A 17,123-nucleotide genomic window follows, 5' to 3' on the forward strand; every position below is an offset into this window, starting at 1 on the left:
TACTGATTAGAAAACAAACTTAATTGCTACTAAAGGTAGTAATCCTTCTTCTGTTTTCAATTCTAATACTATAGCCACAACAACCTTCAAAATAACCAACCCACATATCAAAAATAAATCAAACCTTATTATAGATGTGGGGATAAATAATTTTCAGGGCACTAATGTAAACCCAAAACACTAAATGTGATCTATACAAATGATAAGGATGGTGAAAGGGTGGAAGATGAATGATATGAACTAAAAGGAAGTGAATTAGAAGATAAAGTGATAGATGCAATACTGTCTAATTGAAACATAGACCTAAAACTTTTATGAGACACATAGGCCTAATTCTGTTAGGAAGGGACTGGTTCTGATATTGCAAAATTTGGATTTAAAATTTGGGTCAATTAGATCCTATAGTGAGTATATGGCAGTCAGCAAAGAAAATACATAAGTTAAGTTATAAATATCCAAATTGCATGATTCTAGATTCTTTAAAACGCTAAGAGAATAATTTAAAACTTTAATGAAGGAAGTAAAGCTCAGGTCTATGTTATTTAATCATAAGTTATAATTACATATACTGTTTGAACACTGAGATCATGTCCTGTGGGCAGTCTGTATTTATTGAGTCATAAAAGGAGTTTTAGATGTCCAAATCACCTGAACCTAGATTCAAAGAAAACTTAAGACATAGGCTAAAAATTATTATAAGACAACTTTACCTATTTCTGTCTTTAGTTTTGTCTAATTGGTTGTCAAATATAGAATACGTGAATAGTAGAATATTGATACTGGTTACCTAGGTCTGTGGACAGCCTTGATATATTAGAGCATAACATGAGTTTTAGTGGTCTAAATGGGGTGAATATTAGCTTGTTGAAAAGCTAAGATATAGAAAAACAATTTTCATAAAGAGACTATAACTGAATTAGACCCTTAAAATTTTGAAAATGTGACTATAACATAGGATAGAAATCTGCCTTGAAGATATGGACATTGAATTTGCATGGCAAATGCGTTTAAATGTTATGAAATGTGTCTATTTTAGTTGGCCAGCAACCTTTCATGCTTAATTGACCATTTTCTTGCTGAATTAAGGTACAATAAGGGAAAATATGATGTTGGCTTTGTATTGAACAATTGAGATGCCTCACATTAAATGTATGCATGTGATTGTATGAGAATATATGAATAACTGTCCAATATGTAAATGAGATGAAAAATAAAAATAATGATAATTATTCTATGAGTTGGCATTGTTCTAATTATATCATATAAGCATACATAAAGTACCTAAAATGCTTAACTTGGAAGCTAGTAGAAGAGAGGGGGGATTGACATGTCAATAAGGGCAAATTATGACAGTACCGTAAGATAGCATAAGATGGAGTTTGAAAGAAGGCCTTGCAGCTTGGAAATATCATGAATGAAACTATATAATATATTTATATGACATAAGACAGCACTTGAAAATAGTGCCGTAGTCAAGATGTATGACATAAGACGACACTTGAAAGACAATGTCGTAGTCTAGTTATAAGGCATAAGACAACATTTGAAAGACAGTGTTGTAGCCATCCCAAATCTCCATTTACTAGCAGACTAAATAAAATTACCACTTAAAAAAAGTTATTAAATAAGATGATCATTCATTCCATGATTCCTTCCTCATAGTTGATACTTGATATTTGTATGATAAGTTATTGAGACTTATTATGTGAATAAATTTATCTATTTAATAATTGCCATTATTTGTATTGTATTGTTATTACTTTATTTCCTATTTTATGAAATTTTTTTATAGACAATGATGATATTAGTCATCTAAAGGAAAGTGTGCACCACTAAGCATGAACTTAGCGCGTTTGGATTGTCTTTTTCCTACGCGCAGGTCATGAAGTAGATAAAGTTAGATTGGATCTGCAGAGCTGCTAAGCATCAAGTCACAATAATCAGATCATCGTTGGTTAGATTTTATAACAGTGACAATATTTTTATAAATAATGTAATATGACATGTGATGTTATATAGTAACTTTAAAATATTATATTTTGTAGGAGTCAATTTAATATTTAATTAACCTATTATGTATTGTATTATTCTAAAAGGATCACTACTCTAATAGGAATATTGAAAGTGTAAATTTGTACATATATTAAAATAAATAAAGTAAATAATAATAGAAGGAGAAATTAAATGTTACATGTAATTATATTAGGTAATACTCTCTAGTTAGCTAATGGTTTAGCTAATTAGGGAGTGTTACATAAGCCCCAAACTCTTACCTTAGAGCCTTATTATGCTCTTTGGCCATGTATACGCAGAGGATTCTCCATGGCTGAGTGCATGATGTTGTCGAAGAGGTCGTCTATCTTGACCTCATTCAGACGATGACGGTCCCCAAGCCTCAAAGCACTCTTAGCTATTAGGAATGACAGGTGGAGTTCCTCAAGAAGAGAGGTCATTCGGATCAGTGCCAACTAAGTGTTGGATGCTACGAGGCCACGATCCTAGCATTCACTGGTTGGGCTCAATAGTGACAGGGATTGCTGTAGAGGCACCCCTTGTAGAAGAATCAAGCTGAGTAGGGATCGTTTCTTCTGTTATAAGAGGGGGTGAAGGAGGAGGAAGCATGATGATCTCCTCGGTGTAACAAGCACACTTAGGTGGAGGCGCGGTAGCTTTAGCAATAGCCTTGTCTTTACGTGCAACACGCACCACTTCGGTAAATTTTTTTCCTGACCTAGCCATATTTGCATAAAACAAAAAAGTGAATAAGTAAGAAAGTTTGAAATACAAGAAGGGTTGGAAAGAGAAATATCACGCTCGCTGGCCAGAGGATGTCTATCTTTTAGGACTTGGCCATCGTATGGAGGAAGCCTAGAGCCTCTTCCTCACTCCTTCGAGGCTAGATCCCATTCTTTCTCAGCTTCACATATATGTTCCAGCTCATTCAAAGAGGACCAAAACTCCAGACACCCGATGCAGAGAATGAAAAATTTATTCTTCTAGCGTTTCAAAGACAAGGTGATGCGGAAGCTTACATCACAAGGGGATCCGATCGAAGAGCATATGATGTTTTCTCTCACTGAAGTATCAGGATTCTTCGTTCCCTTGGGTACCTAGCTAGTACAGCTTGGAGAATAGCGCAACACTCGGCTCAATATTGTTGTTAAAACAAATGAATCGGAAGGCCATCAAGATCCTCCAACTGTTGGGGTGCAGCTGGTCGACTGACAGTTTATGGAATCATAAAACCTCAGTGAAAAAAGGATCCATGGGGAACCGAAGACCCGCCTTCAGGTGCTCTTTATAGACCATGATAGTATCCTCCGCAGGGATCTGGTCATCTACACGAATGCTCATAGATGGAGCAAATATGCAGAAGATTTCTCAAGAGATGAGGTATTGATCGTGTAAGCGGTCTACATATTTCTCAGTTAGTATGGAAGGGATGTCGCTGATCAGGCCGCCTTCACTTTCATGAACTGCAGCACGAATAGGACTGTTGGAGGAGAAGCTTGAGGTAAAACTTCTACCAAAAGAAGAAGAAGAAGAAGTGTTCCTATTCATTTCTACGAAACTGAAAATAAATAGGAATTACCTTAAGAATGAAAAAAAAGTGCATGGTCAAATCTTTTCTAAAGCATAGAAGTCAGTTGAGAGTAAAAGTGATACTTAGAGGAGAAGATGGATTCTTATATGGCGGCTTTACCTGCAAGTTTTAAATGCAGCTCAAGAAACGGAGCAGTCATTATTTATAGGTAAGAGCAGACAAAGTAACGTGAGTAGTAAAAAACCAATCTAAATAAGCCACGTGCTCTATAACGTGAAGATAATTGTTATCTTCGAATCTAAAGAATAAAAAATCAACAGGAGGACTTTTGATGTAACATAACAATCGCTCAAAGTAAGTCGTGAGCTGTCACCATAAGACAGGGCCATATGACAAGAGTCTAATAAGTCGATACATGGTCCCACCTATAGAAATGAAGATCCAGACACTCAATTTTTCATTAAGACTTACCCTCTCTTGAATAGGTCGAGTCTTCATATAAAGTTGTCGTTAGCAGGTAGATCCTGTTATGCCTGTAATCACAGGATTTCCAATCAATTAGGCAGAGAGATCTCCTATCAATTAGTCGGAGTGATCTCTTATCAATTAGTCGGTACCAATCGGATTTTCAAAAAATACTATAATTAACTCTATTTTCTTATAGTATAAAAACTAACAATCGCAAAGATTAAGGTACACAATTTTTACATAACTACTTTTGAATTCTAAATAATTCTTTATATTCACATTTTTCTTCAACTTACTGACTTAAGCATTGGAGTGGTTGTCTTATTCTTTCTTGCAAATTGACCAATTATAACATAGTTTCATTTCGAGCACATCACTATTTATTAATATTATTTATTATAAAAATTATTTATAACTACTCGAGTTTTATTAGATACTAAATAGAATATTTTAAGAAAAATATAAATACTATAAAAGTAAAGAAATATGAAACTAACAGGTTAAGGTGGATTGTGATTTACTCATAATGCAATATTAACTTGAAAACCTAAAAACTAATTGGCATTGATTATCTAATAAATTATTTAGTATAATTTACGAAGATAAAATAGCATTATGTAATAGAATGTAATTTATCATCTACTGATTTACAATATTAAATTGATATATATATTGTTTTAATTATTTATATGAATTTTTTTCTAAATACAAATCTCTACTATATAAAATTTGGAAAAGAGAAGATAATAAGATAGACAAAAATATTAAGTTATTTAATAGTATAACAACAAAACCCAAAATTTATTAACTTCTTTAAAAATTAATATATTTTAAGTAAATATAATTATTCTAAAATTACAAAATAAAAATTCTAAACTAATATACTTTATTAATATTATTTACATAGAAAAGAAATTATTATTTAGTGTTTATAATATATAAAAAAATTTTAATTAATTTTTTAATTTTAAAAAAATATATGAGACGTTTTTAATTTAAAAAAAATATATTAATTAATTTATCCGTTAATTTAATCGTCAAGTGTTATAAAAAATTTAAAACATTTTCAACATAAAAAGACTAAAAAATAAATATTTAAAAAAATAAAACAACAACTAATAAATTTTTTCATGTTATAGAAATTAAATAATAAATAGTTAAAATTAATGAAAATTAATTAGTAAAATTTTTAAAATTTTAAAATATTTTAATATATTTTTTAAAATTAAATAATCAACTAATTTATTTTATTATAGCACAAAAGGTAAATAATAAAATTTTTAAATAATAAAATACATGCAATTAAATAAAAATATTCTGAAATAAAAAGTAGGTCAAACTCTAAAATAATGGATGCGCTGCTAATATTATTTATAAAAACAATAATAAGTGCGTTATTAATAATAATGCAAGAAAATATTTTTTTTTTGAAATAGGGATAGAGAATTAAAAAATAAAATATGAAATTTTTTAAATTTATTCATATACATTTACCATTAAACTAAATTTGTGAGTGCACAAACAAATAATTTAATAATAATATATACATATATAAAGGATAAAGAATGATGGTCATTTTAATATGTCGATTTATACGTACTTCCCCGAGTTGAATTGCAAAATTGGATAAAAATTAATTTTAAAAATATGGATACTTCTGCCAAAATTCAAAGAAAGGGAAGTTTTAGTGTGTATATCTATATAAGTTCAAGCTTTAATTTTTCTGAGATTAAAATTCAATTATTTTCTAACTTGTGATATTAATTAAAAGGTAAATTTTGAACATCAAAATATGAGTCAAAACCTTTTTTTTTTTTTAATTCAAACAAAAACTTTAATTATTAAAATAATTTAAATAAATCTGAATAAAATCATAAAAACTATTCAACACATGCATTTGAATACATGGATCATAATTTATATTCAAAACATCATATTCTAATACCACCATTTATATTACTAATATCAAATATAATCACATACATTTAATATAATTTATATAAATATTTCTAATTAAGATATATATTTTATTTACTAAACTACGTGTTCTTACACACTTGCTCGAAACTCAAAAGATATTCAAAAATCAAATACGATGTCATTTTTACTTTATTTTCATGTATTTTTATTTTTAGTGAAATGATATAACATCTTAATCATATATATAATTCAAGAGTTTTATTGAAAAATGTAACATTTATGTTTAGCCTAAGCATGTCCCTCAATAAGAATGTGTTTTGATAAAATTAGGCTGATCGATCCATTTTAATTTCCAACAAAATTTTTAAAATTTTTAAAATATATCAAATATAATATAAGAGACATAAATGCCATTAAAGTTTTAAAATTTAATAAACAAGTCCTTCAAATTTTTAAAATTGAATGAATAAGCCCTCTTAACTTTTAAATCTAAATAAAAAGATACTAGACTATAATTTGCTTCTAATTAAAGCCCAACCATAATCATGCACGAAAATTTTCTATAGCATGAAGTTTTTATCGGTTATCTTGTGCATTAATTGATATCATTATAAATGTTCAATGTATTTTAATATAAATTGATAAGGAGCAGATTAGTTTGCGAAGTTTAAAGGTTAAGGGTATCACATGATCACAGAGTGTTGAGTTCGAGCCACCTCTCTTCCTTCCCGAATATAATGTAATCTACTGTATATGGGCAGTGAAAAAAAATAGGCACAAATTAGCAGTTCACTTAAATTGAAAAAAATAAGTCCCATCACTTTTCAACCTAAATAAAAAGATACTAGACTATAACTTGCTTATGATTAAAGCTAGCCCAACCATGATCACGCACGAAAATTTTCTATAGCATGAAGTTTTTATCAATTATCTTGTGCATTCAATTTGATATCATGATAAATGTTCAATATATTTTAATATAAATTGATAATAAGCAAATTAGTTTGCAGAAATTATGCCAACGATCTCGTAGTTTAATGGTCAACGGTATCACGTAATCAGAGAGTGTTGAGTTCGAGCCTCCTATCTCCCTCCCCGAATATAATGTAATCTACCCTATATGGGCTTCAAATGCTGACAGTAAAAAAAAATGCACAAATTAGCAGTTCACCTAAAGGTTGCAGCCCTGCACTCGTTAAATGTATGAGACGACCTGAAAAGGAATCACAACCAGAAACCAGATATTTGTGCAATTTATCCAAAATAAAACTGTCAGTTTCATAAGCCCAAGTGAATTCCCGCATCCCATCGCAGTTTTATTAAATGAAAATATCTAAAGGACAGGACCAACGTTGACAAAGACATCGAGCTCAGGTGCTTCTGAAAGAAGATCAAAGAGGACCTGGAAAAGTCCCATTCTCCCTTTGCTCATTCCACCTCTCAATCTGCAACAATTTACAATTTTAAATATCAGATTAATTACTATAACGGAATAGATTCTCCTTTTTTTTCTGCAATAAATCCAATGATAAAACTACTGCATGGGAGAATGAACACAATGACACGAATTAAACACGGGATGCAACGTGCAATTAAATAGAGATAGATTCCAAACTCAATAAATGCCCAAATTCATCCCCTCCACCCATCAGTATCTTCATCACATCACACTACCACAATCTCCATGCTTTACAATTCATTATCCATGTGAGAAGATTCAAAATTTCCAACCAAATGAAAAGTAAAATCCGACTGCTGAACAAGGAACTTCATTGAAGAAGTCCTGCAAACATATCCCACGCTAACATTAATATTATGTGCAAACAGAAACATAAAGTGATGATCCATCAAACTGATACTGAAAAGGTTTCTACTTGATCAAGGGTTATATATATGTATATATATAGATAGATATTTATATATAAGAAGGTATAGACCTGTCAAGATAGTAGTTAAACTAGAAAGATTAGGTCGGTTCATCTGCAGTCATTCTAAAATTTCAAGTTGAATCTAAGTTTGGATCATTGATGGCAGAAACTTTCTTTTTGGCAAGTTCTAAAAGGCAAAAGTCTTGTTTTGACTTTTAAAGTATGGTTAAATAGTCATATAAGCTCTTAATCTTTTTGAAGTCCAAATAAGTTGTTAGCAAACCCTTGCTAATATATAAGAGATTCACACATGGAGAAATAAAAATATTGAAATGCAAGATCAAGTCAAAATCACTAATGCAGTTGAGAAAAACTAGCTCCATATGTTGTTACTACCCATGATATCCTACTTGCTAGTAGTGTTGTCTCTTATGATGTTAGTAGTGTTGGTAGTGGTTAATGGTGCTGTTAGCAGTGCTGTTAATGGTTAATAGTGCTTTTAATAGTGGTGTTAGTGGTTAATAGTGTTGTTAGTAGTGGTGTTAGTGTTTTGCTTTATTTTCTTTCACTTTTTTAGCTGTAGGAGGGTGATCCTCCATGTTCTGATCATACTAATAGCTTCTCTTATTCATAGAAAGAAGTTACTTTTGTATTTAAGTTCAGTTGAGATAATAAAAGAAATATGATTAATTTGTCAAAAGTTGTTAAGTACTTAACTCAAAATATTTTCAAATTCTCTCCTAATGAGTTTGTGCAACCTTCATCATAGGTCAAAAAAGAAACAGCTTTCTTCTTCATCTATTGAACCATTAATTCCTCAACCTCGTCCCATAACTCGATCCCATTTCTAAGGATCCTAGCATAAGTCCTCCAACAAATAACTATTTCAAATTAAATTTTAAAAATATATCAAATATACCCAATAAAGACATATAAGTGCTTCAAATTTTAAAATAGGACAAATAAATCCTTTAGCTTTTAAAATTATGTCAAAAGAAAGTAGATTATAACTTCGGTCAAGTCCTTGCACAGAAATGGTTTAGTGCATGAGGTCCTCATCGGCTATCATGCATATCAAGCAACATCATAATAGATATTTATTCCATCCTAGGGCAAATTGATAAATTATTTGGTTGAATTGTTCAAAAGGCTAATTTGAGTTCAATGTCTTTGTCATACTCACTGTTATCAATTTACCTATGATCTAGAGACATTATTCTAATTATTCTATGAGAGGTGAATAGGCATCGAAAGCTCAAAAATATTGCGAAAGAATGCTATTCACATAGAGATAAAGTAGAACATAATGAAAAGATATGACTTGAAAGTAAGGTTTATTGATCTATTTTTCAAAATATGAATGGTCAATATAATCTATTTTTTCGAATGTAAAGAGCAAAGTTGGGTTCTTCTGTGGAAAAGAATGGAGCCAACCCCAACTAGTTTGGGATTAGGGCTTTAGATGTTGTGGTGGTGTTTGTGGGGTCCTATTGCATATTTTTAATCTTAAAAAATTAAATAGTTTTAGGACAAATCAGGATTCTCAGCTACAACATACCTGAATTTAAATTCTCAGATTATATCCGCTTTCAGTAATTTGAATTTAGAATGGAAAGTGTTGGTTTCTACCTTAATTTTCTTGGTGGGTTTAGATAACAATTTTGACTAGTCCCATTTGTTCCCATGTCTATACCATAGTTGTTTATAGCAAAAGCCCATTAAAGACTCCTACCAATTTGAGCCGAGAACCTCAGCCGGTTTACTATAGAAGAAATTGGAGGGGCAAAAGGAATGAGGTATCTGAATGAAGAATCCAGAAATGTAAGCTGTAGAAAAGACAAAGGAGGAGGTTAAGCTGTTAGAGGAATTCTCAGGTAGCCATTTGAGCTGAGGGAGCTCCACTGGTATGTGAATAATTTGTTTTCTTTTTGAGGGGGGATTAGACTGTTATTTTCTTGTATTATCTATTGCTGCTGCTAGCTTGAGCTAGAGGGGGAAAATTTTGTGTCATTTTCCTTATTCTAAATTGGGAATTGTAAAGATAGGCCTTCTGCAAAGTATTCAACGTTGTTAATTCACACTTTAATAGAAGCTAGTAATGGTAACAATCTCGAAGCCAGTACCCATAAGGATTTTAGCAAAATTTCAACTTTTACAAATTTGTCATTTCCTCTCAATAGTAAAGAGTATAAGATACAACAAATAAGGGATACGCCACTACCAATTATGAATTTTAAACATAAGAACTTAAATTCAATATGTAAAAGAAAAATGCAAATTTGCGATTGAGCAAACAAAGATATGTTTCAAAGAGAAAAATGTCGCGAGATTTAAGGGGATATTTGAGAATTCTATTGAAGTTAATGAAATAAACATAGAAGCGTACAGATCTTCACATGAAAGGGGCTTCAGGAATTTAAAGGCAGTGCCAATGGAGGCAATGATGAGGCACGGAGCAAGAGAGTGAGAGAGAGAAATGTGAAGAGAAGCATAAGAAGACTAGAGGCATTTCAAGTCGAAAAAAGAACTGCTACCATAAGAACCAAGCCAAACTTACATTTACTGTTTCGGTTCAGTTCCAGTTCTTTATCAAGAACTAAATCGAAACTGTTCCGAAACTGTAACAAACCAAAAGCAAATCAAAAAACCGATTTTATACATTTGTTTTTAGATGTATTTATAAATTTAATAAATTATACATATACTTATATGTAATTAAAATTGCATACACATATATAACCTAAGTTATATTTACATATGAATGTACATAATTGAACATTATCTTTTATTTTATACTTTTTAAGTAATTTCAGCCATAAATATATTAGATTATTTTATTTTTATACTATTTCAATATAATTTATTACAATTTATTGATTTTAACTGGGGTTATACTTTGTAGTTTCTCTAATTAAAAGTATTATGATTCTTAGTTGTTAATTTAATCACATATTTTTTAGATATTTATTATTTTCCATATTTATATATATTGGAAAATATGTACATGTGTGCGTGTGTAATAATTTAATAATATGAATAAATTTACATAATTAAAAATTACTTAAATACAAATTTACAAATATGCACATAATAATTATACTTCAGCATTTTACATTATAAATATTGATGAATTTAATTTTTAATGAAATTTAAAATTTAATGGGTAAATTATAATTTAGTCCCTGAATTTTAGCATACTTAACAGATCAATTCCTATATTTTTAAAGCCGAACACTTAAATCCCTCTACAATTAGTTCATTCAAATTAGAGGTCTCTCCATCCATTTTTGCCGTTAAAAGTATGAAAATATCTTTATTACACTTTTTAAATGGATAAACTATACTTGAGTCCTTGAGTTTTAGCATGATTTAATGAATTGATTCCTATATTTTTAAAATCATACACTTAAATCCCTCTAATCAGTCATTCCTCATCTATTATAATTTAAACATTTTGATCCCTCATTTCATTTTTTATTTGAAAAAACACTTAAATTCCCATTAACTTTTATATATAATATCTCATTTAACTAATTTTTAACGCTTTTTGTTCTTCAATTTCCATTCATTAAAATAATTCAATAACTATAATTTCAAAACTTTCAGAAAATACTTACAACTTCAGCTATTTTTAAATGGTACCAAGTAATCTTTAAGTAGATTATAAACTTCTATAAAGAGTATTTTAGGAAAAAATTGTACTACCAAAAGAAGTTTGACTATCCACTAACTTGAACTAATGCCTATAATAGATGAAAACTATAATTTTAAACTGATTAAATATAAAGAGATTTAATAATTTAATTTTAAAACATAAGGACTGATCCGTCAATTATGCTAAAACTTAGGAACCAAAGTATAGTTTATACAATATAAAATTATTCACTTATATTGGAAAGGATTCAAGTGTTCATGAGGGTATTTTAGATATTTGAAATGTTTATTATCCCTTTAACTGGTTGACTAACAGAATTGTGGATGGCAAGACCTCCAATTTGGACGGACTGATTATATAAAAATTTAAGTGTTCAATTTTAGGAATACAGAAACAAATCCATTGATTACGTTAAAACTCAGAGACTAAAGTGTAATTCATCTAAATTTAATATTATTATATTCTTTAATATAATAGAATTCTTCAAATAATCTAGCCAATAAAATTAAAGGTATTTTAAGTAATAATAAATTGCTATATTATTTTATTGACCAATCAAAATCGAGAGCAAGTTGTTATTATTAATTTCAATGGCTTTGGCAATTCCATTATTACCTCTCCTCCCCCCACCCCTCACTTTATGTATGTTACAAGTGGATAATTAAATTTAAATAATTTATATTTTCAATAAAATAATTTGTATTTCTAAAAATATAATTTTTAAAGTGGACATGTAAGAATAGAAAATTGAAGAAAAAAAAAAGGACATGTTCTCTAATTTTTCCAATTTTGTAATTCAGAAAATTAAAATTTAGAAAATTACAAAACGGCAAACTAAAATATGGAAATAGAAAATGTTTTCCAAGGATAAAATATGGCCTATGTGTCCTCAAGTGAACATAAGCTACAATAGAGCGTAATGAAATCACACAACTAAAATACACTTATTATTAGTCAATTGCAACTATATAAAAGGGCTAGGATTACTCACCCATTCACCAGGGCAAAGGGAACGATAGTATTTGGCAAATCGTTCACATTCATTAGATTCATCACCCTTCGCTGCCACGCACCTGCAATGAATAGTTCAGCTTTAGATTTATTTATCTATTTATTTGTTTGTTTTGGTGGTGGATCAGCTTGGTAGAAACCTAATAAACAATTTTGTAGAAGTACGCAAATCTAGAACAATTAAGGCTTTACCTATGAAACTCAATGTACCGGGTAAAACAGTGCCGAGTTTGATTTGTCGTAGGGAAACGAAAATCAGCAGGGGCAGTTTTCAGCTCGATCTAACAGAAAAGATGGTGAAATAATTAGTAAGTGTAAAATTTGAGACAACAATATGTATAATATGACTCATTATAAATTTGTCATTAATTGTTTCAAAGAAGTGGCGAAGACACTTTAAGGATTTCATCGCAGCAGCTTTATCTTGGCTGTTTGTACTTTGATAAAAAAAAAGGCTTTATCTTTGCTAACCAACATAATTCCTTAAACAGGTCCTTAAAGTTAATCCCTCTTACAAAAATGAAATGGGTAAATAATACATTGTGCCCTTTGCATATGTATATACCCTTCACAAATCTGGGTTTTGGTAACTTTATAATACATTGTCACATATTTTAAGAAGAAATATAGAAATAAGGGGGACTAAAATGTATAGCTTGTCACGTATTTTAGGAAGAAATATAGAAATAAAAGAGACTAAAATATATAGCAGGAAATATTATAGCTAGTATAGGCTGTTATTAGCTGTTAGTGAGGTTGTTACAACTACGAGTGTATAGCTGTCAAGTTAGTTACTAAGAAATAGTATATATCTCAGCACAATACACAATAAAGGATATTCCAATTCATTAATACAAATATAGCAGGCTTCCCTCTAAAACTCTCTTCTCTATCCAAATCAGTCTCTTCTCCTCTTCTTCTTCTTCTTCTTCTTCTTCTTCTATCCTTATTTCAGTCCCGTTGGAACTATTGCTCTAACATTTGGCATCAGTGCTAGCGTGACAATGGGTGATTGCTTCCTGAGGATCAGAACTATGACTCGATTAGCAGTAGTGAGTCAAGAGATGGTTAAGGTTGCGGAGATAGAAGGACAGCTCAGAGTGCTACATGAAAATACCCAGAAGAACATCAAAGAGCTAAAAGAATTCAAAGAGGAAGTAAGAAAGAACTCTTGGGATACTAATGTGATCATGGTTGAGTTGTGATCCTTGATGATGAAGCATCTAGCGGAAAAGGGTAAAGAAGCTAGCAGTTCCAGTGAAGGTGGGAACAGAGCATCGCAAGCTATTTCTAGAAATGACAAAGTAGTGTTGTTAGCACAAAATCAGTCCACTCAAGCTAAAGAGAAAGGTAATTTGGGCTTTCAACCTGTGTTTCCTTCCATAACTTCTCTCTTTAATGATATGACATAAATGCTCCCTACGATAGAGCTAGCCACATTTGAGGGGAAGAAGCCGAGAGCTTGGCTAACAAAGTTTGTAAAGTACTTTGAGATTTATAGGATTCCTGCTAAACAAAGGGTACAATTAGCTAATGGAAAAGGTTGATGCATGGTTCCATAATTGGAAAAAAAGGGAGCAAGCGTAACTGGGATGAATTTGAAAGGGGAATCTGTAAAAGATTTAGTGATAATGGTTTAGAAGATATAGTGGAAGACTGGTGGGAATTGTAGTTGAGTGGCTATAGATGTAGAGTAGTTGACTCAGTTATAACTGCTTTGCTTGACATTAGAGGCAGTTTCTGAAGTTTGTACAAATCTCAGTAGAGATCCAGCTAGTAATTCATTCCAATAATTATCAAGAATACTCAATTCTCGCTAAAACTAATATTCCCTTCTATTGATCTCTCTCTCTATAAATTTCTTCTAGAGCTTCTCCCTTTCTAATCTCTATTCGGATTTCTGCAACCTTAACATTTCATGTCAGAGCTTCTATCCAAGAAAAACAGGGGATAGCTGGTCCTTGGCGGTCAGAACCATGACTAGATCATGCAATTGCTAGTCAGGAGATTATGAGGGTCGCTGAAGTGGAGAAGCAAGTTAGAATGTAGTATGAATCCAATAAGAAGAATGTCGAGGAGCTGAGAGATTTCAAAGAGGAAATGAGGAAGTCTTCCAGGGATAGCATGAGCCTTCATTATCAAATATCATTGTGTAGCTGAAAAGAACAAAGGATCCAACAGTTCTAGTGATGGAGGGAACAGAGCTGATGATAGAGGTTCTCAGTCAGCTTCAATGGATAATATGAATAGTTGCCTAAACCCAAGATGCTCAGAATCATCAAACCAAGAATCAAGATAACCATGGAACCTCATTAACACTGTATTAGCTCAAACTTTGCCTAAGATTGAGTATGTGACTTTGGAGGGTAAGGAGCCTAAAGCTTGGTTGAGAAAATGTGTGAAATACTTAGTTTATAGGGTTCCTAATGATCAAAGGATGTAGTTAGCAAGTTTATTTCTTTCAAATAGGGTAGTTGCCTGGTTTCATAATTGAAACAGAGGAAGAACTCACACTTGGGAAGAGCTTGAGAAGGGCATTTGTAGTAGGTTTGGAGATGAGAGATTTGATGATATTGTGGAAAGGTTTATGAAACTGAGGAAAGAAGGTATTGTGGGGTATCAGGATGAGTTTGAGAATATGAGAATAAGAATGGAAAGGTTGATGCCTGAGCTAGGGGAACTATACTTCCGTTTTGGTTGTACTAGAGGAATTGAAAGATGAAATTGATTGATGTGGAGAATGATGAAACGTGTTTCCCTTTCTCAAGAGGTAGAGGTAGCAAGACTACAAGAACAGTTACTAGAAAGCAAGAAACCAAAAAACTCTAATGCTTCTCTTAAAACTTTCAAGGTTTCACCCATAACCAATCATCCAATCCTTATTGGCATATTCCAACTCCTTTCATCAGTACTCTAAACCATATCAACCCTACCAATATCCCCCAAGACCACCCAATTCTGACCAGCTAAACAAACCTTCTGCCGCTGCCACTACAATACCAGTAATAAGTAGCCAATCTTCTACTAATTCACCTACTACTGCCTCATCCATTATCCTCAAAGACCTCTAACAACTTTAATTCAGCAACCAGAAATCAAAAAATTCAACTTTTTTCTATTTTGCCAAAAAAGTATCCTCATTTACTCAAAAGCTGTCAAAGACATACTCATCCCCCCCCCCCCCCAATTTTCAGCCCTTTAGAAATTAGACTCTAGTTTTATCAAAAACATTTACCTTGAGATCAGAACACTTGAAATTACAATAGATATTTCAAAAGCTTTTTGCAAGTTAAAGCATTACTTTGGCTATTATCCGTTTTAATCAACTATCTAATGTCACACCAACAAAATTATTGTATAGTAGTTCAATCATTGTTTACATTAATTTAAATGATATACAGTTCAATATGATCAAGCAATAAATAATACCCCTTTTTGCGATGAGTTTGTCCATTTAAATAACAAAATAAAGACATTACTAAGGATTTAAAGACATTATATTCTAATAGTATAATTGAATTGAAATGAACTTAAAATCAATTTTTAATAACTGCCAATAACAAAATTTTCACACAAAATTTTCAGTAACATAGTGAAAAAGAATGTATAAAAATATATGAGGGCAAACTATACATTAAAACATAAACAGAATAATGATAATAACAGATAAACAGAATCACAATAATCACCAAAGATCCCAATAACCTATCGTGTACAAGTAACTTAAATAGCTTTTAAATATCAGACTGCATCATTTTGAGAAACCGCTAGAGAATTAACGAGAAAATTGAAATCTCGCAAAAATAGTTTATGCTTTACGTAAATCTATCGGGTGAGGATTCCCAACATTCTTTCCCTCACTTTCCTTTCGATTACCGTTTCTTTCTCAGCGTTTTCTCGGCAACTGAACGAAGCGTTCAGAGATAGAATCAAAATCTTACCTCGTCTGCCATGGCTTGAACCGATCTAGTCCAACGGAGAAACGAGGAATGGTGTGCGTGTGGGGAAGAGAACTGCAAAATATAAAAGATTATGTGGGTGTCGGGTTCGGTACGGGTACGGTTCATCCATACCAACTCCTTAATATCTTGTAAAAAATGTTTCTTTTATAGTACGTGAAATCTTTCGGTTTAAAAAATATATTAAAATATATTTAAATTTTTAAAAAATATTAATTAATTATTTTATTAATTTTAATTATTAAATATTTTAATAATTAATTCTAATCATATAAAAAAATCATTAGTTGATTAATTAATTTTATAAAAATATTTATTAATTACTTTATAATTTTAATAGTTAATTCTAATCATACATACCCTCCGTACTATGTAAAAAAAAAAATCATTAGTTGATTAATTAATTTTATAAAAATATTTATTAATTATTTTATATTTTAAATTTTTTTTAAATATTTAATAATTAAAATTAATAATAAATATAATTAATAATTTTTTTTATCTGAAAATTAAGAATTTGGAAAATAGAATCTGAAGTTTCTCATATTTATTCAGATGTATTTATTACCAAATTAAATTTGTGAGTGTAATTAATAGATTTTTTAAAATTTTTAAAATATATTAATATATTTTAACACTGATATATTAATTAATGAGTTTTTTAATATTATAAAAATTAAATAATAAATTTTCCTTTT

The 17,123-nt window shown here is 30.5% G+C and overlaps 1 protein-coding gene across 1 annotated transcript; it reads right to left on the minus strand.

Annotated features, from left to right (window-relative positions):
- Positions 1 to 7,098: 7,098 nt before the first annotated feature.
- On the minus strand, positions 7,099 to 16,537 carry LOC110630902 (cytochrome c oxidase subunit 6b-2). Its single transcript, XM_021778542.2, has 4 exons — positions 16,408 to 16,537; positions 12,659 to 12,747; positions 12,447 to 12,528; positions 7,099 to 7,377 (listed from the first exon to the last, which is right to left on the minus strand). The coding sequence occupies exons 1-4, from the start codon at positions 16,531 to 16,533 to the stop codon at positions 7,324 to 7,326; spliced, it is 351 nt and encodes a 116-aa protein (XP_021634234.2). The 5' UTR covers positions 16,534 to 16,537; the 3' UTR covers positions 7,099 to 7,323.
- Positions 16,538 to 17,123: the final 586 nt, after the last annotated feature.

The sequence above is a fragment of the Manihot esculenta genome, chromosome 14, assembly GCF_001659605.2.
Source record: "Manihot esculenta cultivar AM560-2 chromosome 14, M.esculenta_v8, whole genome shotgun sequence".
Lineage (NCBI taxonomy): Eukaryota > Viridiplantae > Streptophyta > Magnoliopsida > Malpighiales > Euphorbiaceae > Manihot > Manihot esculenta.